The following is a 27,966-nucleotide window of genomic DNA, read 5'->3' on the forward strand; positions in this document are numbered from 1 at the left end:
CTTCTTCACAGCCTGCTGTACCTGCGTGCCCACTTTCAGTAACTGATGAACCATGACACCCAGGTCTCGTTGCACCTTTACTTTTCCTAATCTGCTGCCATTCAGATAATGTTCTGCCTTCGTGTTATTGCCTCCAAAGTGGATAATTTCACATTTATCCACATTATACTGCATCTGCCATGCATTTGCCCACTCACCTAACATGTCCAAATCACCCTGCAGCCTCTAAGCATCTTCCTCACAGCTCACACCACCACCCAGTTTAGTGTCATCTGCAAACTTGGAGATATTACACTCAATTCCTTCATCTAAATCATTAATGTATATTGTAAAGAGCTGGGGTCCCAGCACTGAGCCCTGCAGCATTCCACTAGTCACTGCCTCCCATTCCGAAAAGGACCCGTTTATCCCGACTCTCTGCTTCCTGTCTGCCAACCAGTTCTCTATCCACGCCAGTACATTACCCCCAATATCTTGTGCTTTGATTTTGCATACCAATCTCTTATGTGGGACTTTGTCAAAGGCCTTTTGAAAGTCCAAATACACCACATCCACTGGTTCTCCCTTGTCCATTCTACTAGTTACATCCTCAAAAAATTCCAGAAGATTTGTCAAGCATGATTTCCCCATATAAATCCATGCTGACTTGGACCGATCCTGTCACTGCTTTCCTGTCGCTGCTATTTCATCCTTAATAATTGATTCCAACAATTTCCCCACGACTGATGTCAGGCTAACCGGTCTATAATTACCCGTTTTCCCTCTCCCTCCTTTTTTAAAAAGTGGTGTTACATTAGCTACCCTCCTGTCCATAGGAACTGATCCCGAGTTGATAGACTGTTGGAAAATGATCACCAATGCATCCACTATTTCTAGGGCCACTTCTTTAAGTACTCTGGGATGCAGACAATCAGGCCCCGGGGATTTTATCCCATTTTAATTCAATCCCATCAATTTCCCCAACACAATTTCCTGCCTAATAAGGATATGCTTCAGTTCCTCCTTCTCACTAGACCCTCGGTCCACTCGTACATCGGGAAGGTTATTTGTGTCTTCCTTCGTGAAGACAGAACCAAAGTATTTGTTCAATTGGTCTGTCATTTCTTTGTTCCCCATTATAAAATCACCTGAGTCCGGCTGCAAGGGACCTACGTTTGTCTTCACTAATCTTTTTCTCTTCACATATCTATAGAAGCTTTTGCAGTCAGTTTTTATGTTCCCGGCAAGCTTCCTCTCGTACTCTATTTTCCCCCTCCTAATCATTAATTTCCCTTGTTAGCCACAGTTGAGCCACATTCGCTGTTTTATTTTTACTCCAGACAGGGATGTACAATTGTTGAAGTTCATCCATGTGATCTATAAATGTTTGCCATTGCCTATCCACCGTCAACCCTTTAAGTATCCTTTGCCAGTCTATTCTAGCCAATACACGCCTCATACCATCGAAGTTACCTTTCCTAGTTTCTGAATTAACTGTGTCACTCTCCATCTTAATAAAGAATCCGACCATATTATGGTCACTCTTCTCCAAGGGGCCTCGCACAACAAGATTGCTAATTCGTCTCTTCTCATTACACATCACCCAGTTTAGGATGGCCAGCTCTCTAGTTGGTTCCTCGACATATTGGTCAAGAAAACCATCCCGATTACACTCCAGGAAATCCTCCTCCACCACATTGCTACCAGTTTGGTTAGCCCAATCTATATATAAATTAAAGTCGCCCATGATAACTGCTGTACCTTTATTGCACACATCCCTTATTTCTTGTTTGATGCTGTCCCCAACCTCACTACTACTGTTTGCTGGTCTGTACACAACTCCCACTAGCGTTTTCTGCCCTTTGGTATTCCGTAGCTCCACCCATACCGATTCCACAACATCCAAGCCAATGTCCTTCCTTACTATTGCATTAATTTCCTCTTTAACCAGTAACGCCACCCGGCCTCCTTTTCCTTTCTGTCTATCCTTCCTAAATGTTGAATACCCCTGGATGTTGAGCTCCCAGCCTTGGTCACCCTGGAGCCATGTCTCTGTGATGCCAATTACATCATATCCATTAATTGCTCTCTGTGCAGTTAATTCGTCCACCTTATTCCGAATACTCCTCGCATTGAGGCATAGAGCCTTCAGGCTTGTCTTTTTAACACACTTTGCCCATTTAGAATTTTGATGTAATGTGGCCATTTTATTTTTTGCCTTGGGTTTCTCTGCCATCCACTTTTACTATTATCCTTTCTATATTTTGCCTCTGTCTCCATTTTATTTCCCTCTGCCTCCCTGCATAGGTTCCCATCCCCCTGCCATATTAACTCCTTCCCAACAGCACTAGCAAACACTCCTCCCCTAGGATATTGGTTCCAGTCCTGCCCAGGTGCAGACCCTCTGGTTTGTACTGGTCCCACCTCCCCCAGAACCGGTTCCAATGTCCCAGGAATTTGAATCCCTCCCTTCTGCACCACTGCTCAAGCCACATATTCATCTGCGATATCCTGCGATTCCTACTCTGACTAGCATGTAGCACTGGTAGCAATCCTGAGATTACTACTTTTGAGGTCCTACTTTTTAATTTGGCTCCAAGCTCCCTAAATTCATCTCGTAGGACCTCATCCCGTTTTTTACTTATATCGTTGGTACATATATGCACCACGACAGCTGGCTGTTCACCCTCCCTTTTCAGAATGTCCTGCACCCGCTCCGAGACATCCTTGACCTTTGCACCAGGGAGGCAACATATCATCCTGGAGTCTCGGTTGCGGCCGCAGAAACGCCTATCTATTCCCCTTACAATTGAATCCCCTATCACGATCGCTCTCCTACTCTTTTTCCTGCCCTCCTGTGCAGCAGAGCCACCCACGGTGCCATGAACTTGGCTGCTGCTGTCTTCCCCTAAAGAGTCATTCCCCCTTAAAAATCCACTCTTAAAAATGAGTCCTTAGGTGACTGAACAGTCCAATGCGAGAACCACAATCCATGTCCTTTCCAGAAAAAGGTATAACCTCCACCTTGTTCCTTGAGCTGGCCTTCCCCTGCCCGTCGGGTCTCGCTTAGGGCAGCGATGTCGATATCAAAGCATCTAAGTTCCTGGGCAACTATGGCGGTGCGGCATTCCGGTCTGTCGCTGTTGAGGTTGTCCATGAGGATCCTGACGTTCCAGGTTCCGAACCCCATGTTAGAGGAGTGGAAGATGCCTGTGCATGAGTTCTTTTAACATGGGGTGGTCGTTACACACCGGCTACCACACGGGCTTAACTGAGTAAGGTCTTGGTCCAGTGGCAAGGGGGTCCAGGATGACTGGAGACCAGGCACTGCTATATGGGCCTAGTTGCCAACGTGGGAGCTTGCTGTGCGCAAATTGGCTACCGCATTTCTCACATTACAACAGTGACTACACTCCAAAAAGTACTTCATTGGCTGTAAAGCACTTTGAGACATCCGGTGGTGGTGAAAGGCGCTATGTAAATCCAATCTTTCTTTTTCTTTCTTTCCCCTTCAGTTTCCTCTGACCCAGCCCAGCCCTTCTTCCAATCTCAGGCTCTCTGACCATCCCTTCTCTGACCCCGAACCATTAGTCCTCAGCAAAGGCCTCAGCTTCATTCCCTTACACTCCCACCTCCATTGCTTTCATGTTCACCTCCGTGCCCTCTTCTCTGGCCAGGAGCTCCCCTGCCCCTCCCCCCTGCACAGCTGACCCTGTCTCCCAACTTCAGAATTCTCAGTCGACCTGGACCTCTCCCTCTGGCCTCTTACCCTTTTTTTCATTGTCACGCTGGCCGTTCCCATCGGCCATCTCAATTTCTCTACTCCCCTCACTTACTCCAACCAACCTCCCTCTGAACTTGCAGCACTCCGCTCGCTCAGATCCTACCCTAACATTATCATTAAACCTGCTGACAAGAGTGGTGCTGTTGTTGTTCGGTGAACCGACCTCTACTTTGCTAATGCTGATCGGCAACCCTCTGGCACCTCCTCCTACCTCCCCTTGGACCATGACGCCACTACTGAACATCAAGCCATCGTTTGCAAGACCGTCACAGACCTCATCTCCTCTGGAGATCTTCCCTCCATGGCCGCCAACCTCATAGTTCCCCAACCCCGCACAGCCCACTTCTACCTCCTTCCCAAGATCCACAAACAGGATTGCCCCGGTAGTCCCAATGTTCAGCCTGTTCTTGCCCCACAGAACTGATTTCTTCCTATCTCGACTCTATTTTTTCTCTCCTTGCCTATTCTCTTCCCACCTATATCCACGTCTCCTCCGACGCCCTCCGTCACTTTAACAGTTTCCAGTTTCCTGGCCCCAACCGTCTCCTTTTCACCACGGACGTCCAATCCCTCTACACTTCCATCCCCCACCAGGATGGCCTGAGGGCGCTCCAATTCTTCCTCGAGCAGAGGCCCAACCAGTCCCCATCCACCATCACCCTCCTCCCCCTGGCTGAACTTGTTCTCACATTGAACCACTTCTCCTTTAACTCCACTCACTTCCTCCAAATTAAAGGTGTTGCTATGGGAACCCGCATGGGTCCTAGCTATGCCTGCCTTTTTGTGGGATATGTGGAACATTCCTTTGTTCCAGTCCTACTCGGGTCCCCTCCTTCACCTCTTTTTCCTGTATATTGATGACTGTATCAATACCATTTCCTGCTCTCGCCCTGAACTGGAAAATGTCACCAACTTTGCTTCCAAATCCACCCTTCCCTCACCTTCACATGGTCCATCTCCGATTCTTCCCTTCCCTTCCTCGACTTCTCTGTCTCCAATTCTGGGGATAGGTTATCGACCAGTATTCACTATAAGCCCACTAACTCCCACAGCTACCTGGATACACTTCCTCCCACTCCATTCCTGAAAGGACTCTATTCCATTCTCCCAGTTTCTGTCTCCGTCGCATCTGTTCCGACATTGCCACCTTACATACCGGTGCATCCGATCTGTATTCCTTATTCCTCAACGAAGGATTCCCCTCTGCCATGGTTGACAGGGCCCTCGACCGTGCTCATTCCATTTCTGCACTTCTGCTCCCACCCTGTCCCCTCCCAGAACCATGACAGGACAGGATTCCCCTTGTCCTCACCACCCAGCCTCCACGTTCAACGGATCATCCTCCGTCACCTCCAGCCTGATTCCAGACAACTTATATTTATATAAGCACCTTTAATGTAATAAAATGTCACGAGGCGCTACACAGGAGTGTTATCAAATAAAAAAACAAAATTTGACACCGAGCCATTTAAGGAGATGTTAGGGCCAATGAACAAAAGCTTGGTCGAGAGTGAGATTTGAAGGAGCGTGTTAAAGGAGGAAAGGGAAATAGAGAGGCGGAGAGATTTAGGGAGGGAATTCCAGAGCTTATGACCATGGCAGCATTTAAAATTGGGAATGTGCAAAAGGTCAGGATAGACAGAGCGCAGAGGTCTCGTGGGCTGGAGGAGATTACAGAGATAAGGAGGCGCGAAGCCATGGAAGGATTTGCAAATAAGGATGAGAATTTTGAAATCGAGGCGTTGCTTAATTGGGAGCCAGTGTTGGTCAGCGAGTACAGGGGTGATGGGTGATCGGGACTTGGTGCGAGTTAGCACACGGGTGGCATGGGCGGCAGAGTTTTGGATGACCTCAAGTTTATGGGTTGTTTTTTTTGAGGAGAGGGGTAATGACGACAGATTTGAAGGAAATGGGGACAATACCGGAGGAGAGAGAAACGTTAACATATCCGCTAACATGGGAGCCAGGAAGGAAAGTTGGGTGGTCAGCGATCTAGTAGGAATAGGGCTGAGAGAGCAGGAGGTCGCTCTCATTGGCAAGATGAGCTTTGAAAGGGCAAGAGATAGGAGAGAAATTAGAGAAATATGCAAATTTTGGGTTATGGCTGGAGTAAAATGAGGAAGTGAGGCTCGGTGGGCCGGGGGGAGGATGGAATTGAAAGCAGAAGCAGTTGATTGATGTTGTCGATCTTTTTAACAAAGAAGGCCTTGAGCTCCTCACATTTATTGTTGGAGGTGAGGGAGGAGGAGGCCCGGGAGGGTGGTTTGAGGAGATGGTTAGTGGTGGAGAAGAGAAGCCAGTGTTACTTTTGCCGCCTGGATAGTGGGTGGTTTTAGTGATGGAGAGCAGGACCCGGTGGTGCTTTATATGAACTAGCCAAATCTGGTGATGGATGATTAGACCAGTTGTCCGCCAAAGATGTTCAAGTCTGCGTCCCCTGGACTTAAGGGAGTGGAGATGAGGGGTATACCGGGGGAACGACTAGGGTGAGAGAGTGTAATGGTTTTCGTGGGGATCAGGGCATCAAAGGTGGTGGAGAGGGTGTGATTTAGTAAGTCAGTAGCTGCAGAGATGTCAGGAAGAATTGTAGGCCAAAGGCTAGGTAGTTGGGAATTAGAAAGTGCAGTGGTAAGGTACTTAGGGAGTTTTTTTCCAGGGGCGGATACGGAAAAGAAGTGCGTTTAGGAGGGTGAAGGGAAATATAGGTAGAGAGTGATATAAGGAAATAGTTGTGAGAATGCATACTGAACATGGATATTAAATGTATACAGACATTAAAGTCGAGAAGTTGAGAACATGGGAATTATATATGGACAGTATAAGCTAACAAAGAATTCATGGAGGAATAGCCATGACATCTCAGACTCAAGACTGCAAAATGTTACAACACTAACACAGTTTGAAACAAAACCCACAGCTTGCAAAAAAACCTCAAGGTTGTACTAACTCACATTGCTAACCTGAAACATTAACAGTACGGGAATAATGGGCCTTTGTGTAAAATCAGACCATTCTTAGATCGGCTTATGAGTGGACAAAGGGAAAGAGGGATCAAAGAGGATAGGCTGAACTAGGATGTCACTCTAATTGTATCTTGTTATCTTTTACCGAAAATGTATAACCGTCGTCCCTTTACAACGTAACGTCACTTTTGTCCGTAGGAAGTGAGTGCGATCTATCAGAGTGCATTCCTTCTGTCTGATAAAGTCCTCGATCGAGATTTGCTTTGAAATAAAAGCTTGCTTTGTTTAAGGCAGAAACGGTATTCAACTCAGTAATTTTGCTGAACCAGATTGAGGGAAAAGAATCAACTTTTATCAGTTGGAGATTGCCTTCTCGGTGATGGTTACGGAGTGGATAGCGAGGCCAGGTGAGATGATAAGAGCGAAGGGGTGGCAGTGTATATGGGTGGGGGAGTTGACATGAAGGGAGAGATTAAGGGAGGAAAGGAGGGCAGTGAACTCAGAGGAGAGGGAGCAAGAAGAGTTGAAGTGGAGATTGAAATCACCGAGGATGAGAAGTCGCTCGGTGCAGAGGCAGAAGGGGGAAAACAGAGAAGATATCTCATTGAGAAAATTGATGGGGTATCTGAGTGGAGGGGGGAAGCCCAGCCACGATAACCTCCGGACAACATTCAGCCGTTGAAATCAACGTGGCGTCAGGTCTCCACAACAACGGAGTTGAATTCTGCAGCTGACACCCACGCTATGCTCACAGACCAGCCACACACAAGGTGGCATCGATAAGTATCGGTCAGATCCTCCATTCAGTCCTAATCAATCAGTAGTCGGGGATCAGCGGGAATCAGCGATGAACCAAGTCATTTTATCGGAGAACTGACAAAACTGGACCATTCCCCACTGCAGCCATTTTAGAACAAAAATAAAACCACCATCTTCCCCTCCCCTCTCAGCATTCTGAAGGGACCATTCCCTCTGCGACACCCTGCTCTACTCCTCTATTAACCTCAGCACCCCCTCCCCTTCCCACGGTACCTTCCCATGCAAGCGCAGGAGATGCATCACCTGCTCTTTTACCTCCTCCCTTCCTACTGTCCAGGGCCCCAAATATCCCTTCCAGGTGAAACAGCGATTTACTTGTACTTCTTGCAATTTAATATACTGTATTCACTGCTCACGGTGCAGTCTCCTCTACATTGGGGAGACCAAAGGCAGATTGGGTGACCACTTTGCTGAACACCTTCGTTCAGTCCGTAAGTGTGACCCCGAGCTTCCGGTCGCCTGTCACTTTAATTCTCCACTCCACTCCCACTCTGACCTCTCCGTCCTCGGTCTCCTACACTGTTCCAATGAAGCTCAAAGAACAACACCTCATCCTTCTATGAGGCACCTTACAGCCTTCTGGACTCAACGTTGAGCTCAACAATTTCAGATCATAATTTCTGCCCCCATTTTTACGGACGGCAGCTGTTGCTATTTACCCAGCTATTTACCCGGCTATTTACAATATACATTAATGATTTAGATGAAGGAATTGAGTGTAATATCTCCAAGTTTGCAGATGACACTAAGCTGGGTGGCAGTGCGAGCTGCGAGGAGGATGCTAGGAGGCTGCAGGGGGACTTGGAGAGGTTAGGTGAATGGGCAAATGCATGGCACATGCAGTATAATGTGGATAAGTGTGAGGTTATCCACTTTGGTGGCAAAAACACGAAGGCAGATTATTATCTGAATGGTGACAGTAGTAAAAGGGGAGGTGCAACGAGACCTGGGTGTCATGATACATCAGTCATTGAAGGTTGGCATGCAGGTACAGCAGGCAGTAAAGAAAGCTAATGGCATGCTGGCCTTCATAGCGAGAGGATTTGAGTATAGGAGCAGGGCGGTCTTACTGCAGTTGTATAGGGGCCACATCTTGAGTATTGTGTGCAATTTTGGTCTCTTAATCTGAGGAAGGATATTTTTGCTATAGAGGGTATGCAGCGAAGGTTCACCAGACTGATTCCTGGGATGGCCGGACTGACATATGAAGAAAGACTGGATCAACTAGGCTTATATTCACTGGAATTTAGAAGAATGAGAGGGGATCTCATAGAAACATATAAAATTCTGACGGGATTGGATAGGTTAGATGCAGGAAGAATGTTCCCGATGTTGGGGAAGTCCAGAACCAGGGGTCACAGTCTAAGGATAAGGGGTAAGCGATTTAGGACTGAGATGAGGAGAAACTTCTTCACTCAGAGAATTGTGAACCTGTGAAATTCTCTACCACAGAAAGTTGTTGAGGCCAGTTTATTAGATATATTCAAAAGGGAGTTAGATTTCGCCCTTACGACTAAAGGGATCAAGGGGAATGGAGAGAAAGCAGGAATGGGGTACTGAAGTTGCATGATCAGCCATGATCATATTGAATGGTGGTGCAGGCTCGAAGGGCCGAATGGCCTACTCCTGCACCTACTTTCTAAGGGCTAGACTTTCCACTAGGTGGCTAAGGCCCAAAAAAATGGGCCATGTTCCAGCGATGTGGGACATCTCGGCCTTGCTGATCGCATTCTTTTTTTTGCGATTTTCCACTCGGCCTGATCCCAGTGATGTCAAATGGATGATGTGGTTTTTTTTGCCGATCTCACGATCGCCCACTAAAAACGGAAGTCAAAGAAGAAAAAAAAGCTTCCCTAGCAACGTTATTCTGCGCATGTGTGGGATTTTTTTTTTTGTGGTTGATTTTCTTTGCTGCGTTTTGGGAGGTCAGGGGTCATTACACATGCTCAGAAGCACAGGGAGGGTCAGAGAGAGAGAGAGAGAGAGAGAGAGAAAGAGAGGAAGGAGGCTTTTGTATTTGGTCACAGTGAATCGTAAATTTGAATCTAAAAATAACTAATCTGAAAGATCTTTGGCTTATTTTTTTGAATTGCAAATAATTATAATTATATTTGTGGTAACCATATTTTAATCTTGAAATATTACAAATATAACAAAAATCAAAATGGAGGGAGAAAGTGAGAGGAGAAGGACTAAACCCTTTAGCTAGGAGGCCAACGAGGCCCCCGTCAATATTGTCAGTGCAAGGTGGGAGGACTTGACACGGGGTTGGCATGGAAACCTCAACCTGTGCATAATGGAGAATATGGGCTGAGATTGCCGATGTGGTCACATCGGCATCCAACGAAGTGCGCACACCAGGCCAGTGTCGTAAAAGATGGAACAGCCTGCTGGCAGCAGCCAGAGTAAGTTGAATTTTATATTTAAAATCATCCATATATATTTAAATGATGTATGGAAATTTTAATTAGAATCTTCAATGTCATTTTGTTTTAGTATAAATTAATTAAATTATGAATTAATTTATGCACCCTAACACTAAGTTGAATCTTATATTATGAAATATTATTCATATGCAATGCAATGCTAATTTTTAATCGAACATTTAAATATGTCAGTCTTAAATGTTTATTACCAAGTCCATTTGCTTATGCCATGCAATGTTATCTTATCATTTGCAGAAGAAGATATCTATCAACCGAACCGCTCAGAGCAAAGTAGGATGGGCAGCGGCTCTGCTACAGGTCATATTCTCATCGAATACGAGGAGCTTGCGGTCGCCTTGGTGGGGCCTGAAAGCCGTTCGGTCACGACCCATGGTGTGGCCGAACCCACCCTTGAGTCTCGTGAGTAATGGGAACTGTGCACTGTGCAATGTGTCAAACATTACTAAATACAGACTAAAAATATCTTAGTTACGCATGTAATGTTATGCAATTAGAATGCAATATGATATATAATTTTGATGTACTCTTGATTTACGAATGAGGCCATGTTAACCCTGGTGAACCCTTGTGCATATAGGGTATTGAAAAGCATTGTAATGTTTTGGGTTATTGAAATATTGATATGTATTGATATGTATTGTTGTAAGTTGTTTAGAAATTGAATTAGTCTTTCTAAGGTCAAGTGTCCATAGAGACAGTGGAGTCATCTGCTACTCCCGAGCCTTCAAATACCTCGCAGGAAGAAGAGGAGGAACTGCTGACACATGTTGAGCAAGAGGAGGAGGAGAAGGAGGAGGAGGAGGAGGAGGAGGAGGAAGATGACAAAATTGTTTTTCTGTGGGGGGGGGGGGGGAACAACCTGCAGCCATCTCCATTGAGATGGATGATGCACCGGGACCAAGCAGTGTGCAGGTGGTGAGGCCAAGGCGCGTAACGTTGCAAACGCCGACCCCACAGAGGTCTGGTCAGCGGGGTGAGCAATCACCTACCATGGAGGGCCAGACGGAGAGCTTGATATCCCTGTGCAGGGAGACGGTCGCGATCGGTCGGGACCTTATCCAGGGTTTCACGGGTTTCTCCGCAAACTGGAGCCAGTTCTTCGTGAACTGGAACAAATTTCCAGCAATCTGGAGCAAGTTCTGCATAAACTTCTCCAACTGGTCTTCTGTGCAAGCACAGACAGCACGGGAGATGTTGGAGGCCATTCGGCAGTAGACCGCTGCAACCAATTCCCTTTGGCATGTGTTGCTGGCTGCACACGGCGCTGCACCCCAAGGTGTTGTGTCAGCTCGCAGCGAGACCCCAAGCATGCAAGCGAGTACGGTGGACACAGTTCCTCCTGACTCAGAAGTGGAGCCTCAGGCTTCTGCTTCCACTCCATCACCTCCACCACGGCAGGAAGTCTTACCATCCCACACTGCACAATGCACTCATGTCGGTCTGCGTAGACCCAAAACGGGCGAGTGGGGTAAGAACACGGGGCGGGACTGGACCTGGAGGGAAACGTGGCAGCAGGTAGGGAGGGGGGAGTGTTTTTCAATGTTCAACTGTTTTTTCTTATTTTGTTAATTGTTAACGTTTTGGGGATTTTTGGGACGGGTGGGTTGATGTCGGGGTGGGGGGTGGGGGAGGGGGGAAGGGTGGTGGGGTTGGAGAGAGGGTGTTATTCAATAGTTTATTAAAAATTCTTTTTCTATCTTTGTTAATAAAAAAAATGTTTAATTCAACAAATTTTGTGCCTTCTCTCAGTTACATTAGTTAGCAAATGTACAGTTGTTCATCCTTATTTGTTTATTCTTTTATTATACCAATACTTTATTTAAACTTAAACTTTACTTAAACTAATTCAGATGATAGGCCAGTGCAGGAAAGACAACAAGGAAACCCCACGCAAATGAAACTTTTGATTAACCCTAACTGTAATTGAACATTTGAATATCCACAATGATAGTTCATGCAAAGCATTCATTAATGAGCTGCTGACACAACAGCTTAGTGGCCGTGTAACTGCCCCTGGCGACTGGTCTTCGGGAGGGGTGTGGTGGTACCGGTGCTAGATCGCCAGGCTGATTGAGCTCCCCTATGTCCTCGCCCCCGTCCTCTTCCTCCTCTTCATCCTCGCCGGCTGGTTCTTCTGTCTCCCCTCCTTCTGGAGGTGGACCTGCAGCCCGATCTGGCATTACTTGACCTCTCCTTATAGCTAGGTTATGCAGCATGCAACACACCACAATAAACTCTTCAACCTGGTCAGGGTGCTACTGTAGGCTGCCTCCAGAATGATCCAGGCATCTGAAGCGCTGCTTTAGGACTCCAACTGTCTTTTCAACGATGTTGCGAGTCGCTATGTGACTTTCATTATACCGTTTCTGTGCTTCAATGACGGGATTACGCAGAGGGGTCATCAGCCAACTTGCAAGGCCATACCCTTTATCCCCCAGCATCCAACCGTGATCTTCTGGCTGATTGACAAACAGGTCAGGGATAGCACTTTCACGTAGGATGTGCACATCATGGATACTGCCAGGAAGTGTAGCATTCACTGTCAGAATTGTTTGATTGTGGTCGACAACAAGCTGCACATTTAGTGAGTGGTACCCCTTTGTGTTACGAAACACCTCCGCGTTCTTTAAGGGCGCTTTCAGGGCAATGTGCGTGCAGTCTATTGCTCCCTGCACCTTGGGGAACTGTGATATCCTGTAGAAACCCAAAGCCCTCTCGGTCTGTGCCTCCCTGGTCATTGGGAAGCTTATGAAGTCCATCTTGCGAGCGTAAAGAGCTTCAGTCACCTGTCGAATGCAGCAGTGTGTAGCGTGCTGAGAGATATGGCAGATGTCGCCAGCTGAAGCCTGAAAAGATCCCGATGCGTAGAAGGCTAGGGCAGCAGTAACCTTCACCTCAACGGACAGTGTGGTTCTGATGGTGCTGGAAGGCTGCAGATCACCCTTAACGAGTTGACATATCTCATCGATGACCTCCTTCCAGAATCGCACCCTCCTAAGACAAACACTTTCAGACAAATTCAGGTAAGATTGCTTTTCCAAGTACCTTCATTGGCTGTACGGTCTCCTCCTCTGTCTTCGTCTCCATCTATACATTACTCTGCCACCTCTTTGATTGATCCTTTCAGTGACCAGTGTGTGAGCAGTTGCAATTAAAGGCAGGGCAAGCATAGGCCCCATATCACTATCGATAATTACTTTCACCAATTTTAATAATCTCTCTACTCTATACTCTCTAATCACTGCACTCTGCACTCTCCGTACTCTCTACGCTGCATACCAGTCAGTTTGATAGGCCCCAACAATATCAGTAAATAACTTCACTATGTAAAAGCTATTTACAAAATAATTTCAATATATAAAAGCTATTTACCAAAAATAACTTGATAATACCTATTTATATTCCCTGTCCCAATATTCTGTGTACAATTATCTTTAAATTAACTCTCTAAATAACTCACAACTCCACCTTCTTCTGAAGTTCAAAATGGTGTCCGTAGTGCCCATTTCCTTCTCTTAGGCCCTGAAAAGCAACTATTTCTCAGCACTCTTTTGGGCCTTGCATCGGCCCAGCGAAGTGCATGCTAGGTGCCGAACCTTGGGATGGGCCTTGTGTGGGCGATCATCTCAGCAATCAAAGTGGAAACTTAGGCACCTGTTTTTCCGGCGATGTTTTGGGCCTAGTTTCCACTTTTTGCTCAAAATGGGCGATAGATGGGCCATGGATGGGCGATGTGAAGTGGAAAGTCTAACCCTATGTTTCTATTACTCTGCCATTCCCATTTGCACCTCCTCTGGACCCATCTTTTCTTTTGTTACATGTCCCATTGCCATTCCCTTGCGCCTTGCACCATCATCCCTTTTGTCATTTAATCTCTCCTGCCTTCCACCCTATCACAGACCTTCCCTGTTCTTTCCTCCCCTCTCCACTTTCCCTGCCTCTGCACTTGCTTAAAAACCTGTTACATCTCTAACGTTTTCCAGTTCTGACGAAGGGTCATCGACCTGAAACATTAACTCTGTTTCTCTCTCCACAAAATCTCAGCCTGACCTGCTGAGATTGCCAGCATTTTCTGTTTTTATTCCAGATTCCAGCATCCGCAGTATTTTGCTTTTGAATCTGTGTTAGGTGTTGGCTGAAGGATAAATATTGGCCGGGACACCGGGGAGAACCTTCCCTGCGCATCTTCCAATAGTGCTGTGTTATCGTTTATGTCCGCATCTCATCCGAAAGATGGCACCTCCGACAGTGCAGCACTCCCTCAGCACTGCTCTGGAGTGTCGGCCTAGATTGTGAGGTCAAGTGTCTGGAGTGGGCCTTGAACACACAACCATCTGGCACTCAGAGGTGAGAGTGAGACGAACAGTTCCAAAGCTGACAGCATGAGATGTAATGCAGTAGCAAAATTCTGAGCACAGTTCTGATCAGCGGCTTTCCAGAACTAAAGCACTCTATTGTACAAACTTGCCCTGTCAAAATAAATTGGACCAGGACCCGTTGATATCACACATATTCAGTAGTGTTGGAGCTCTGCTCTTTTATTTTATGACAATCCAGCAGCTTTCGTGGTCATTTTTCGGGTGCTAGCCTACAAATTATCGGATTTGTTGAATTCAATTTCATCACTTGTCATAGTGGGGTTTTAAACATAGAAACATAGTAAAATAGGTGCAGGAGTAGGCCATTCGGCCCTTCGAGCCTGCACCACCATTCAATAAGATCATGGCTGATCATTCCTTCAATACCCCTTTCCTGCTTTCTCTCCATACCCCTTGATCCCCTTAACCGCAAGAGCCATATCTAACTCACTCTTGAATATATCCAGTGAACTGGCATCAACAACTCTCTGCGGCAGGGAATTCCACAGGTTAACAACTCTCTGAGTGAAGACGTTTCTCCTCATCTCAGTCCTAAATGGTCTACCCCTTATCCTAAGACGATGTCCCCTGGTTCTGGACTTCCCCAACATCGGGAACATTCTTCCCGCATCTAACCTGTCCAGTCCCGTCAGAATTTTATATGTTTCTATGAGATCCCCTCTCATCCTTCTAAACTCCAGTGAATAAAGGCCCAGTTGATCCAGTCTCTCCTCATATGACAGCCCAGCCATCCATGGAATCAGTCTGATGAACCTTCGCTGCACTCCCTCAAGAGCAAGAACGACCTTCCTCAGACTAGGAGACCAAAACTGAACACAATATTCCAAGTGAGGCCTCACTCAGGCCCTGTACAACTGCAGTAAGACCTCCCTACTTCTATATTCAAATCCCCTAGCTATGAAGACCAACATCCCATTTGCCTTCATTACTGCCTGCTGCACCTGCGTGCCCACTTTCAGTGACTGATAAACCATGACACCCAGGTCTCGTTGCACCTCCTCGTTTCCTAGTCTGCCGCCATTCAGATAATATTCTGCCTTCGTGTTTTTGCCCCCAAAATGGATAACCTCACATTTATCCGCATTATACTGCATCTGCCATGCATTTGCCCACTCACCTAACCTGGCCAAATCACCCTGCAGCCTCTTAGCGTCCTCCTCACAGCTCACACCGCCACCCAGTTTATTGTCATCTGCAAACTTGGAGATATTACACTCTATTCCTTCATCCAAATCATCAATGTATATTGTAAAGAGCTGGGGTCCCAGCACTGAGCCCTGCGGCACTCCACTAGTCACTGCCTGCCATTCTGAAAAAGACCCGTTTATCCCGACTCTCTGCTTCCTGTCTGCCAACCAGTTCCCTATCCACATCAGTATATTACCCCCAATACCATGTGCTTTGATTTTGCACAACAATCTCTTGTGCGGGACCTTGTCAAAAGACTTCTGAAAGTCCAAATACACCACATCCACTGGTTCTCCCTTGTCCACTCTGCTAGTTACATCCTCAAAAAATTCCAAAAGATTCGTCAAGCATGATTTCCCTTTCATAAATCCATGCTGACTTGGTCCGATTATGTCACCGCTTTCCAAATGTGCTGTTATTTCGTCCTTCATGATCGATTCCAACATTTGCCCCACTACTGATGTCAAGCTAACCGGTATATAATTACCAGTTTTCTCTCTCCCTCCTTTTTTAAAAAGTGGTGTTTCATTAGCTACCCTCCAGTCCATGGGAACTGATCCAGAGTCGATAGACTGTTGGAAAATGATCACCAATGCATCCACTATTTCCAGGGCCACTTCCTTGAGCACTCTGGGATGGAGACTATCAGGCCCCGGGGATTTATCGGCCTTCAATCCCATCAATTTCCCGAACACAATTTCCCGCCTAATGAGGATATCCTTCAGTTCCTCCTTCTCACTAGACCCACTGTCCCCTATTACCTTCGGAAGGTTATTTGTATCTTCCTTCGTGAAGACAGAACCGAAGTATTGGTTCAATTGGTCTACCATTTCTTTGTTCCCTATTATAATTTCACCTGAATCAGACTGCAAAGGACCTACGTTTGTCTTTACTAAACTTTTTCTCTTCAGATATTTATAGAAGCTTTTGCAGTCAGTTTTTATATTGTCTGCAAGCTTCTTCTCGTACTCTATTTTCCCCCTCTTAATTAAACCCTTAGTCCTCTTCTGTTGAATTCTAAATTTCTCCCAGTTCTCAGATTTGTTGCTTTTTCTAGCCAATTTATATGCCTCTTCCTTGGCTTTAACACTATCCTTATTTTCCTTTGTTAGCCATGGTTGAGCCACCTTCCCAGATTTATTTTTACTCCAGACAGGGATGTACATTTGCTGAAGGTCACCCATGTGATCTTTAAATGTTTGCCATTGCTTATCCACCGTCAACCCTTTTAGTATCGTTTGCCAGTCTATTCTAGCCAATTCATGCCTCATACCGTCGAAGTTACCTTTCCTTAAGTTCAGGACCCGAGTTTCCGAATTAACTTTGTCACTCTCCATCTTAATAAGGAATTCTACCATATTATGGTCACTTTTCCCCAAGGGGCCTCGCACAACAAGATTGCTAATTAGTCCTTTCTCATTACAGAATACCCAGTCTAGGATGGCCAGCTCCCTGGTTGGAACCTCGACATATTGGTCTAGAAAACCATCCCTAATACACTCCAGGAAATCCTCCTCCACCGCATTGCTACCAGTTAGGTTAGCCCAATCAATGTGTAGATTAAAGTCGCCCATGATTACTGCTGTACCTTTATTGCACACATCCCTTATTTCTTGTTTGATGCTGTCCCCAACCTCACTACTACTATTTAGTGGTCTATGTACAACACCCACTAGCGTTTTCTGCCCTTTGGAATTCCGCAGCTCCACCCATACCGATTCCACATTATCCACGCTAATGTCCTTCCTTACAATTGCATTGATTTCATCTTTAACCAGCAACGCCACTGCACCTCCTTTTCCTTTCTGTCTATCCTTGCTAAATGCCGAATACCCTTGGATGTTGAGTTCCCAGCCTTGGTACCCCTGGAGCCATGTCTCCGTGATGTCAATCACATTGTATCCGTGAACTGCTATCTGCGCAGTTAATTCATCCACCTTATTCCGAATACTCCTCGCATTGAGGCACAGAGCCTTCAGGCTTGTTTTTTTAACACACTTTGCCCCTTTAGAATTTTGCTGTAATGTGGCTCTTTTGTTTTTTGCCTTAGGTTTCTCTGCCCTCCACTTTTACTATTCTCCTTTCTATATTTTGCTTCTGCCTCCTTTTTATTTCCCTCTGTCTCCCTGCATAGGTTCCCATCCCCCTGCCATATGAGTTTAACTCCTCCCCAACAGCACTAGCAAACACTCGCCCTCGGATATTGGTTCCGGTTCTGCCCAGGTGCAGACCGTCCGGTTTGTATTGGTCCCACCTCCCGCAGAACCGGTTCCAATATCCCAGGAATTTGAATCCCTCCCTGCTGCACCATTCCTCAAGCCACGTATTCATCTGAGCTAACCTGCGATTCCTACTCTGACTAGCACGTGGCACTGGTAGCAATCCTGAGATTACTACTTTTGAAGTCCTACTTTTTAATTTAGCTCCTAACTCCCTAAATTCGCCTCGTAGGACCTCATCCCGTTTTTTACCTATGTCATTGGTACCTATATGCATCACGACAAATGGCTGTTCACCCTCCCTTTTCAGAATGTCCTGCACCCGCTCTGAGACATCCTTAACCCTTGCACCAGGGAGGCAACACACCATCCTGGAGTCTCGGTTGTGGCTGCAGAAATGCCTATCTATTCCCCTTACAATTGAATCCCCTATCACTATCGCTCTCCCACTCTTTTTCCTGCCCTCCTGTGCAGCAGAGCCAGCCATGGTGCCATGAACTTGGCTGCTGCTGCTCCCTCCTGATGAGTCATCCCCCTCAACAGTACTCAAAGCGGTGTATCTGTTATTCAGGGGATGACCGCAGGGGATCCCTGCACTACCTTCCTTGCACTGCTCTTCCTGTTGGTCTTCCATTCCCTAGCTGGCTATGGACCTTTCACCTGCGGTAAGACCAACTCACTAAACGTGCTATTCACGTCATTCTCAGAATCGTGCATGCTCCAGAGTGAATCCACCCACAGCTCCAGTTCCGCAAAGCGGTTCGTCAGGAGCTGGAGGCGGATACACTTCCCGCACACGTAGTCGTCAGGGACACCACAGGCGTCCCTGATTTCCCACATAGTACAGGACATAGTACATAAAGAAATGTGGGTGTCGCTGGTAAGGACCAGCATTTATTGCCCATCTCTAGTTGCTCTGAGAAGATGGTGGTGGGCTGCCTTCTTACAGTCCGTGTGGTGACGGTGTCCCGCAATGCTGTTAAGAACATAAGAAATACGGGCAGGAGTAGGCCATACGGCTCCTCGAGCCTGCTCCGCCATTCAATAAGATCATGGCTGATCATCCACCTCAACTCCACTTTCCCGCCTGATCTCCATATCCCTTGATTCCCCTGGACTCCAAAAATCTATCTCTCTCAGCCTTGAATATATTCAGAGACTCAGCATCCACAGCCCTCTGGGGCAGAGAATTCCAAAGGCTCACAACCCTCTGAGTGAAGAAATTCCTCCTCATCTCTGTCTTAAATGGCCGATCCCCTATCCTGAGACTGTGCCCCCTAGTTCTGGACTCTCCAGCCAGGGGGAAACAACCTCCCAGCATCGACCCTGTCAATCTCCTTCAGAATCTTATATGTTTTAATGAGATCACCTCTCATTCTTCTAAACTCCAGAGAGAATAGGACATGGCGAGGCCTCGCAAATGCCGGTTTTCGGGGCGCAATGCGCATGCGCCGAAATCCAGCTTTTCTCATCTGTCAAGATTTCTCCAGACAGATCCTCTGCATCCATGGGAGAAGGACATCTGCGCGGGAGAGATTGGGCTATTTGTCCAACTCAAGCCCAGCAAATGTCATTCAAACTTTTACTCCTGGTAAAAGCAGGCGCATATCTTACTTTTAGCAGCGTAACTGTTTTAAAACATATAAAAATTACATTTAAATACTCAATTTTATATTAAAAACCCTGTCCATTATGGTAAATTTATTTTTAACACTATTAAAACAGTAAAAAAATTCCAAAAATATCTTTTTCTGAAACATTTAATTTCAATTAATGTTAAATATGTGAGGTGTTTTATTTATTTATTATGCTGTGTTTCAGTGTTTTAGGGGTTATTCTCATTGATAGTAATGGGAACTCGTACAAATGGAGTTCCCATTTTTATCAATGAGAATACTGCGTCGTGATTGGTGGTCCAGGCCCACGTGACTCCAGCTTGTACGTACGTATCTGAAAGGCATCCCCCCCCGTGCACTGCGCAGTGAATCTAGGCCTCCGACCAGGATCCCACGTCCCTCCGGGACCACCAGGTACTTTCATAGATTTTTTGGGGGTCGATGGTGTTCATACGAAGGAAGCCTCCGACGGCAATTTCCCCTCCAATCTCTCATCATTGAGCAGCCCTCTCATCCCAGAAATCAATCTAGTGAACCTCCGTTGTACCGCCACCAAGGCAAGTATATCCTTCCTTAGATAAGGAGTCCAAAACTGTGCACAGTACTCCAGGTGTGGTCTCACCAAGGCCCTGTACAGTTGTAGCAAGATTTCCTCACTCTTATACTCCAGGAGTTCCAGGATTCTGACTCACATTTGAACTCACGACCTCTGGCTTGCTGATCCAGTATCATAGCTGCTAGGGGTTGCTCAGTTTTCGAGGAGCAAAAGGTGCAGCCAAGGAGACAAGGCTGAAGGAGATCATCGAAATAAGGTGGGGCACGACCTCGAGGCAATTACATGACAGGACACGGATCTTGAAAGTGATTTGTTGGGGAACAGGGAGCCAAGAGAGCCAGGCAGAGGACAAGAACATATTGCAGCAGCATTTTAAGCAGCTTTTAGATTTCTAACATTCAGGATTATGTAGCGATCAGATAAATTCAATTCCTTTCAACCACCCTGGAAACTACACAGGGGTTAGCATTTGTAACAGTGTGGTACGCCATTTAGACAGTGAGTATTTAGGAATTATTTTTACACTGCATTACACCCAGATATGTATACAGTGTATAACAATTTTTAATATGCTGTTTTGTGAAATGGAAATGGGTCAGAAAACAAAACTCCATAGAGTATAGGCCCATCTCTCATCATAAGACAGCCCTCTCATCCCAGGAATCAATCCAGCGAACCTTCATTGTACCGCCTCCAAAGCAAGTATATCCTTCCTTCAATAAGGAGACCAAAACTGTGCACAGTACTCCAGGGGTGGTCTCACCAAGGCCCTGTACAATTGTAGCAAGACTTCCATACTCTTATACTCCAACCCCCTTGCAATAAAGGCCAGCATGCCATTTGCCTTCCTTATTGCTTGCTGTACCTGCATGCTAGCTTTCTGTGTTTCTTGCACAAGGACACCCAAATCTCTCTCAACACCATTTAAATGTTTCTCACCATTTAAAATAGATTCTGTTTTTCTATTCTTCCTACCAAAGTGAATAACCTCACATTTCCCCACATTATACTCCATCTGCCACCTTGCTGCCCACTCACTTAGTCTATTGTACATTCCTGTCTGGCGTAAAAATAAAAAAGGGAAGGTGGCTCAACCGTGGCTATCTAGGGAAATCAGGGATAGTATTAAAGCCAAGGAAGTGGCATACAAATTGGCCAGAAATAGCAGCGAACCTGGGGACTGGGAGAAATTTAGAACTCAGCAGAGGAGGACAAAGGGTTTGATTAGGGCAGGGAAAATGGAGTACGAGAAGAAGCTTGCAGGGAACATTAAGGCGGATTGCAAAAGTTTCTATAGGTATGTAAAGAGAAAAAGGTTGGTGAAGACAAACGTAGGTCCCCTGCAGTCAGAATCAGGGGAAGTCATAACGGGGAACAAAGAAATGGCAGACCAATTGAACAAGTACTTTGGTTCGGTATTCACTAAGGAGGATACAAACAACCTTCCGGATATAAAAGGGGTCAGAGGGTCTAGTAAGGAGGGGGAACTGAGGGAAATCTTTATTAGTCGGGAAATTGTGTTGGGGAAATTGATGGGATTGAAGGCCGATAAATCCCCAGGGCCTGATGGACTGCATCCTAGAGTACTTAAGGAGGTGGCCTTGGAAATAGCGGATGCATTGACAGTCATTTTCCAACATTCCATTGACTCTGGATCAGTTCCTATGGAGTGGAGGGTAGCCAATGTAACCCCACTTTTTAAAAAAGGAGGGAGAGAGAAAACAGGGAATTATAGACCGGTCAGCCTGACCTCAGTAGTGGGTAAAATGATGGAATCAATTATTAAGGATGTCATAGCAGTGCATCTGGAAAATGGTGACATGATAGGTCCAAGTCAGCATGGATTTGTGAAAGGGAAATCATGCTTGACAAATCTTCTGGAATTTTTTGAGGATGTTTCCAGTAAAGTGGACAAAGGAGAACCAGTTGATGTGGTATATTTGGACTTTCAGAAGGCTTTCGACAAGGTCCCACACAAGAGATTAATGTGCAAAGTTAAAGCACATGGGATTGGGGGTAGTGTGCTGACGTGGATTGAGAACTGGTTGTCAGACAGGAAGCAAAGAGTAGGAGTAAACGGGTACTTTTCAGAATGGCAGGCAGTGACTAGTGGAGTGCCGCAAGGTTCTGTGCTGGGGCCCCAGCTGTTTACATTGTACATTAATGATTTAGACGAGGGGATTAAATGCAGTATCTCCAAATTTGCGGATGATACTAAGTTGGGTGGCACTGTGAGCTGCGAGGAGGATGCTATTAGGCTGCAGAGTGACTTGGATAGGTTAGGTGAGTGGGCAAATGCATGGCAGATGAAGTATAATGTGGATAAATGTGAGGTTATCCACTTTGGTGGTAAAAACAGAGAGACAGACTATTATCTGAATGGTGACAGATTAGGAAAAGGGAAGGTGCAACGAGACCTGGGTGTCATGGTACATCAGTCATTGAAGGTTAGCATGCAGGTACAGCAGGCGGTTAAGAAAGCAAATGGCATGTTGGCCTTCATAGCGAGGGGATTTGAATACAGGGGCAGGGAGGTGTTGCTACAGTTGTACAGGGCCTTGGTGAGGCCACACCTGGAGTATTGTGTACAGTTTTGGTCTCCTAACTTGAGGAAGGACATTCTTGCTATTGAGGGAGTGCAGCGAAGGTTCACCAGACTGATTCCCGGGATGGCGGGACTGACCTATCAAGAAAGATTGGATCAACTGGGCTTGTATTCACTGGAGTTCAGAAGAATGAGAGGGGACCTCATAGAAACGTTTAAAATTCTGACGGGTTTAGACAGGTTAGATGCAGAAAGAATGTTCCCAATGTTGGGGAAGTCCAGAACCAGGGGTCACAGTCTGAGGATAAGGGGTAAGCCATTTAGGACCGAGATGAGGAGAAACTTCTTCACCCAGAGAGTGGTGAACCTGTGGAATTCTCTACCACAGAAAGTAGTTGAGGCCAATTCACTAAATATATTCAAAAAGGGAGTTAGATGAAGTCCTTACTACGCGGGGGATCAAGGGTTATGGCAAGAAAGCAGGAAGGGGGTACTGAAGTTTCATGTTCAGCCATGAACTCATTGAATGGCGGTGCAGGCTAGAAGGGCTGAATGGCCTGCTCCTGCACCTATTTTCTATGTTTCTATGTTATCTATATCCCTTTGCAGTCACTTTGTGTTCTCCTCACAGCTTACTGTCCCACCTAGCTTTGTATCATCAGCAAACGTAGATACATTACACTCGGTCCCTTCATCTAGGTCATGAATATAGATTGTAAATAGCTGAGGCCCCAGCACTGATCCTTGCAGAACCCCACTAGTTACAGCCTGCCAATCTGAAAAAAACCCATTTATCCCTACTCTCTGTTTTCTGTCCGTTAACCAATCCTCTTTTCATGCTAATACATTACCTCCAATCCCATGAGCCCTTATCTTGGGTAATAACCTTTTATGTGGCACCTTATCAAATACCTTTTGGAAATCCAAATATACTACATCCACTGGTTCCCCTTTATCTAGCCTGCTATTTACATCCTCAAAAAATGAATAAATTTTTCAAACACAATTTCCCTTTCATAAAATCATGTTGACTGTCGAATCATGTTATGATTATCTAAGTGCCCTGTTACCACTTCCTTAACAATGGATTCCAGCATTTTCCCGATGACTGATGTCAGGCTAACTGGCCTGTAGTTCCCTGTTTGCTCTCTCCATCCTTTCTTGAATAGCGGGGTTACATTTGCTACCTTCCAATCCGCTGAGACTGTTCTCGAGTCGAGGGAATTTTGGAAAATCAAAACCAGTGCATCCACTATGTCTGCAGCCACCTCTTTTAGATGGAATACGCTTTGGGACATCCTGTGGGTGTGTAACGCGCTATAGAAATACAAGTTCTTTCTTTTTTACGGAGCTTTGCAATGCACAAAAACCTTAGGGTGATATTGTATTGTCGCTGCAGCATAAAAGAAGCCTGCGGACAAGCAGTACCGCATGGGTATTATCACACTAGTCTGCTGATCACAACCATCGCCTAAGATACTGTGACATACAGTTTCAACTTTCATTTTTTTCGAAAAGTTTCCCAACATAAGAAATAAGAGCAGGAGTAGGCCATTTGGCCCCTTGAGCCTGCTGGACTCGAGACGCGATTGAAGAGTTAGCAATTTTGAAACACATTACCTTGTGTTGATCCAGTGGCTGGGACTCCAGGAGTGACGTGAGGTACACATCGTATTCAGCCTGAGGGGTACAGATTCAGAGAGGCAAACCGGAAAATGTAAAAATAGAAAAAATATACAGCACATTACGGGGATTAAACTGTAGTAACAACCAACTGTGAAAACCAACAATATAGTTCCGACAAGAGAGACTGAAAAAGGGGAGGGAAGAGGCATGAGAGGGAAAGAAATGGGGAAGTGGAAGGAGAGAGTTGGGACGGGAGAAAGATGGGAAGAGGGAAAGGCGGGAGCGAGAGGGAGGATGGGGAGGGGAAAAAGTGGGAGGGGGAAAGGTGGGAGGTGGGAGGGGGTCAGGTTGGAGGGGGGAGGGGGACAGGTTGGAGTGGGAGGGGTAAGGTTGGAGGGTGAAGGGGTCAGGTTGGAGGGGGGAGGGGTCAGGTTGGAGGGGGGAGGGGTCAGAATGTAAATTCCTGGATTCTTTTACCTCAATCTGGTTCAGTAAAATTACTGAGTCGAATACCTCTTGTGCTTTGAACAAAGCAATCTTTATTACCGGCCAGTAAGACCTATCAGACAGAAGATATACTCTCTGGATAGAGCGTACACACTCCCTACGGTAGGTGAAGTTACATCGTAAAGCGTCAACAGTTATACAGTTTTGAAATCAGATAACAAAATACAATTGGATTGACAGTCTAACTCAGTCACTCATTAGTCAATCTATATGAGATGTTTTTTCTTGAAAGCTCAAGTATTGCCTCTAAATGTTTCAATCTAGTGGTGTGACTATTAACTGAGACCTTGCAATTCTGCAGATTTATTTCATGTTACAATTAGATGTTATTGGCAGGATTTAGTGACTTGAAACCTTGAGAAAGACTGTTAGCTATGCTGATGTTGCACTATTTGCAATCTGACATTCTCCCAGCTATTCTTCCATGGCTTATACATGTTCATATATCCCGTTTACATTACTGTCCTTAATTCCATATATTCCGTTCAGATATCCACATGGTTGGAGGGGGAGGGGGAAAGGTTGGAGGGGGAGGGGGACAGGTTGGAGGGTGGAGGGGTCAGGTTGGAGGGTGGAGGGGGACAGGTTGGAGGGGGAAGGGGTCAGGTTGGAGGGGGGAGGGATCAGGTTGGAGGGGGGAGGGGACAGGTTGGAGGGGGACAGGTTGGAGGGGGGAGGGGGAGGGGGACAGGTTGGAGGGGAGAGGGGGACAGGTTGGAGGGGGGAGGGGGACAGGTTGGAGGGGGGAGGGGAGGGTGGGTCAAAGATATATGAGGAGGAGAAAGGTGCAGGATGTGCAGGAAAGTTGAGGGGTGAAGATTGGAGAGAGGGCAGCGGAGGAAGGGGATGCTCTCACTTCGCCCTCTCCTAAGGAGGGAGGCCTCACCCTCAATCCCCCTCCTCCCCTTTCTTCCTATCTGTTTCCCTCCGAGAGGCTTTGATTGCTGTCAAAATTCATCTTTTTGTGAAAAAAACAAATGAGAATGCAGAAAGAAATCCATGCCTCTCTCTCCCTTTATCTGTGTCTATCTCTCTGTCACTTTCTCTCGATCTCTGCCTCACGGTTAGCACTGACCATTTCAAAAAATACAGGTGATAATTCATTAGTTTCAAAATTAAACTCGACTTTTTTTTTATAATTGAAGCAACTTTAAATAAAGAAAACTTTCTTTTTATTCCCCTCCCCAGTGGTGGTGAGTTTTTTTGGAAATTGAAGTAATATTAAGTGAAGCCACGCATTCTCTCTTTCAGCTTGATACATTTTCTAAAATTTCTGACACAAAAGCATGTGTCACAGAACATTATCATTTTTCTCTCTCCAACACACACTGCCTCAGTTTTAACTCGATATTGATTTTACCTCAATAAAGCTTTTGAAACTGCCCCCTTCTTTTTCAAAATTATTTGAAGAAAAACTCCTGAGCAGGAAGTACTAAAAGTAAAATATTCCATTAGTATAGCCGACTGAATGGCACTGATGCATCCTGAAAAGTTAGGTACTGCAAGATTCAGTGTTGGGACCCCAGCTATTTTAATGATTTAGACAAAGGAATTGAATGTAATATCTCCAAGTTTGCAGATGACACTAAGCTGGGTGGCGGTGTGAGCTGTGAGGAGGATGCTAAGAGGCTGCAGGGTGACTTGGACAGGTTAGGTGAGTGGGCAAATGCATGGCTGTTGCAGTATAATGTGGATAAGTCTGAGGTTATCCAGTTTGGTGGCAAAAACAGGAAGGCAGAATATTATCTGAATGGTGACAGATTAGGAAAAGGAGAGGTACAACGAAACCTGGATGTCATGGTACATCAGTCATTGAAAGATGGCATGCAGGTACAGCAGGCAGTTCAGAAAGCAAATGGCATGTTGGCCTTCATAGCGAGAAGATTTGAATGGTGGTGCAGGCTCGAAGGGCCGAATGGCCTGCCCCTGCATCTATTTTCTATGTTTCTATGTACACTGTACATGGTCAGACTGTATAATCCAAAATCAGCTCACAGAATCACTGAGCAAATGTGCCAATTCCAGGACATTTGAGGGGTGAAATAGCCCTCCACACCAAACGGGGCAGATCATTCGAATTAGATGATTATTCTCCGCCCAAATCCTTGGGGCGGAGAATGGAGTGATCTTGGCCTCTTAAACTTTTTCAAATTGTCGGGGCGGTTTAACGGGTGGCTGCGGGGCAGAAGTGCGTCGGGAGCAGGGCTGAAGGCGGGCGGTGTCATCAGCGCCACGCTGACACAAATGGCAATGTCCCTCCCCTTCAGTTAAAGGGGAGGGCCGCTGCGAGCTCTGCAGCCACTTTAGTGCTGCTCACTGGGCCACCAGGGGGGGCTTCGGCCGGGCCAGCAGTCCATTGTCGGGCCGACTTCAGAGTTGGTTGGCAATTAAAATAAAATGGCGGCCGCAGCAACCCGCCCTCCCCTTTAAGGGCGGACGCACCACCCGGCCACTGGCAGCTTCTCACCGGGAAAAGTTGTCGGGGGCTCCGAGTGGCGGCGGCTCTGCTCCTGCAGGGCAATTTCCCTCGCCGAACAGAAAGGGATTGCCGCTAGGCGGTAAGATGTTGGCGCGTGCCCGACAGGGCGGGCAAGCGGGCGGGATGGAAACCCATTTCCGTCACCCCTGGCCCGGGAGCTATTTTGGATGGGTCAGCCCATCGACCTGACCCCGGTCGGAAAGGCCTTACTGCCCCATTACCTCTTCCGAGAAGCAGTAATGGGCCTTAATCAGGGGGGCAATTTCAGCACCTTGAACTTTCAGTTACTGAGAAATGAAATAGCAATTTATTTTTAAATCAGAAAACATTTTTAGCTGTTTGAGTAAACCTGGTGCCAAATTGCATAATCAATGTGATGCGTTTACATAGAAAAAAATATTATAAATGTGGACACAGGAAATGATGATGGGAGAAAGTTGATCGAAAAAGTGTGACACAAACATAACAATGGAAAGTTGTCACACAGACAGGAAGATTGTGCAAATGGAAAATTTTTAAATCAGATTTATATAATCTTTTACAGTAAGTTTAAGAGTTAGACAATTAGTTGTATAGGATGGGGTCCTCCCTTGTTGGAGTTGCAAGTCCAGCCCAGGTGGACAGGAGAAAGCACTTCTGTTGTCTGTCTAGGGATTCGGACACATGAAGGAGAACTGTTTGAACACAAGTCTCAAAACTCATAAGCTGAAAACAACTTGGTCTCCATTTGGAATAATCATTTATTCTGTATTTTATAGTCTCTTGAACACTCTTCGTTCAACGTAACTTTATTTGGGAGATCTCAGACAGCCATGTGGAGCTTAAGATGCTGTTCCTTCACAGACCCTCTCTCTCAATA

The 27,966-nt window shown here is 46.1% G+C and overlaps 1 protein-coding gene across 1 annotated transcript in view; it reads right to left on the minus strand.

Moving 5' to 3' along the window:
• LOC139250660 (uncharacterized protein C6orf118-like) overlaps positions 1–27,966 on the minus strand; it is a 122,527-nt gene that overhangs the window by 50,947 nt on the left and 43,614 nt on the right. Inside the window, exon 4 of the mRNA XM_070873032.1 lies at positions 24,116–24,175. Coding sequence (XP_070729133.1) covers positions 24,116–24,175 — 60 coding nt within the window. The remainder of the gene's footprint in view (positions 1–24,115; positions 24,176–27,966) is intronic.

Source organism: Pristiophorus japonicus, unplaced genomic scaffold, assembly GCF_044704955.1.
Source record: "Pristiophorus japonicus isolate sPriJap1 unplaced genomic scaffold, sPriJap1.hap1 HAP1_SCAFFOLD_405, whole genome shotgun sequence".
Taxonomy (NCBI): domain Eukaryota; kingdom Metazoa; phylum Chordata; class Chondrichthyes; family Pristiophoridae; genus Pristiophorus; species Pristiophorus japonicus.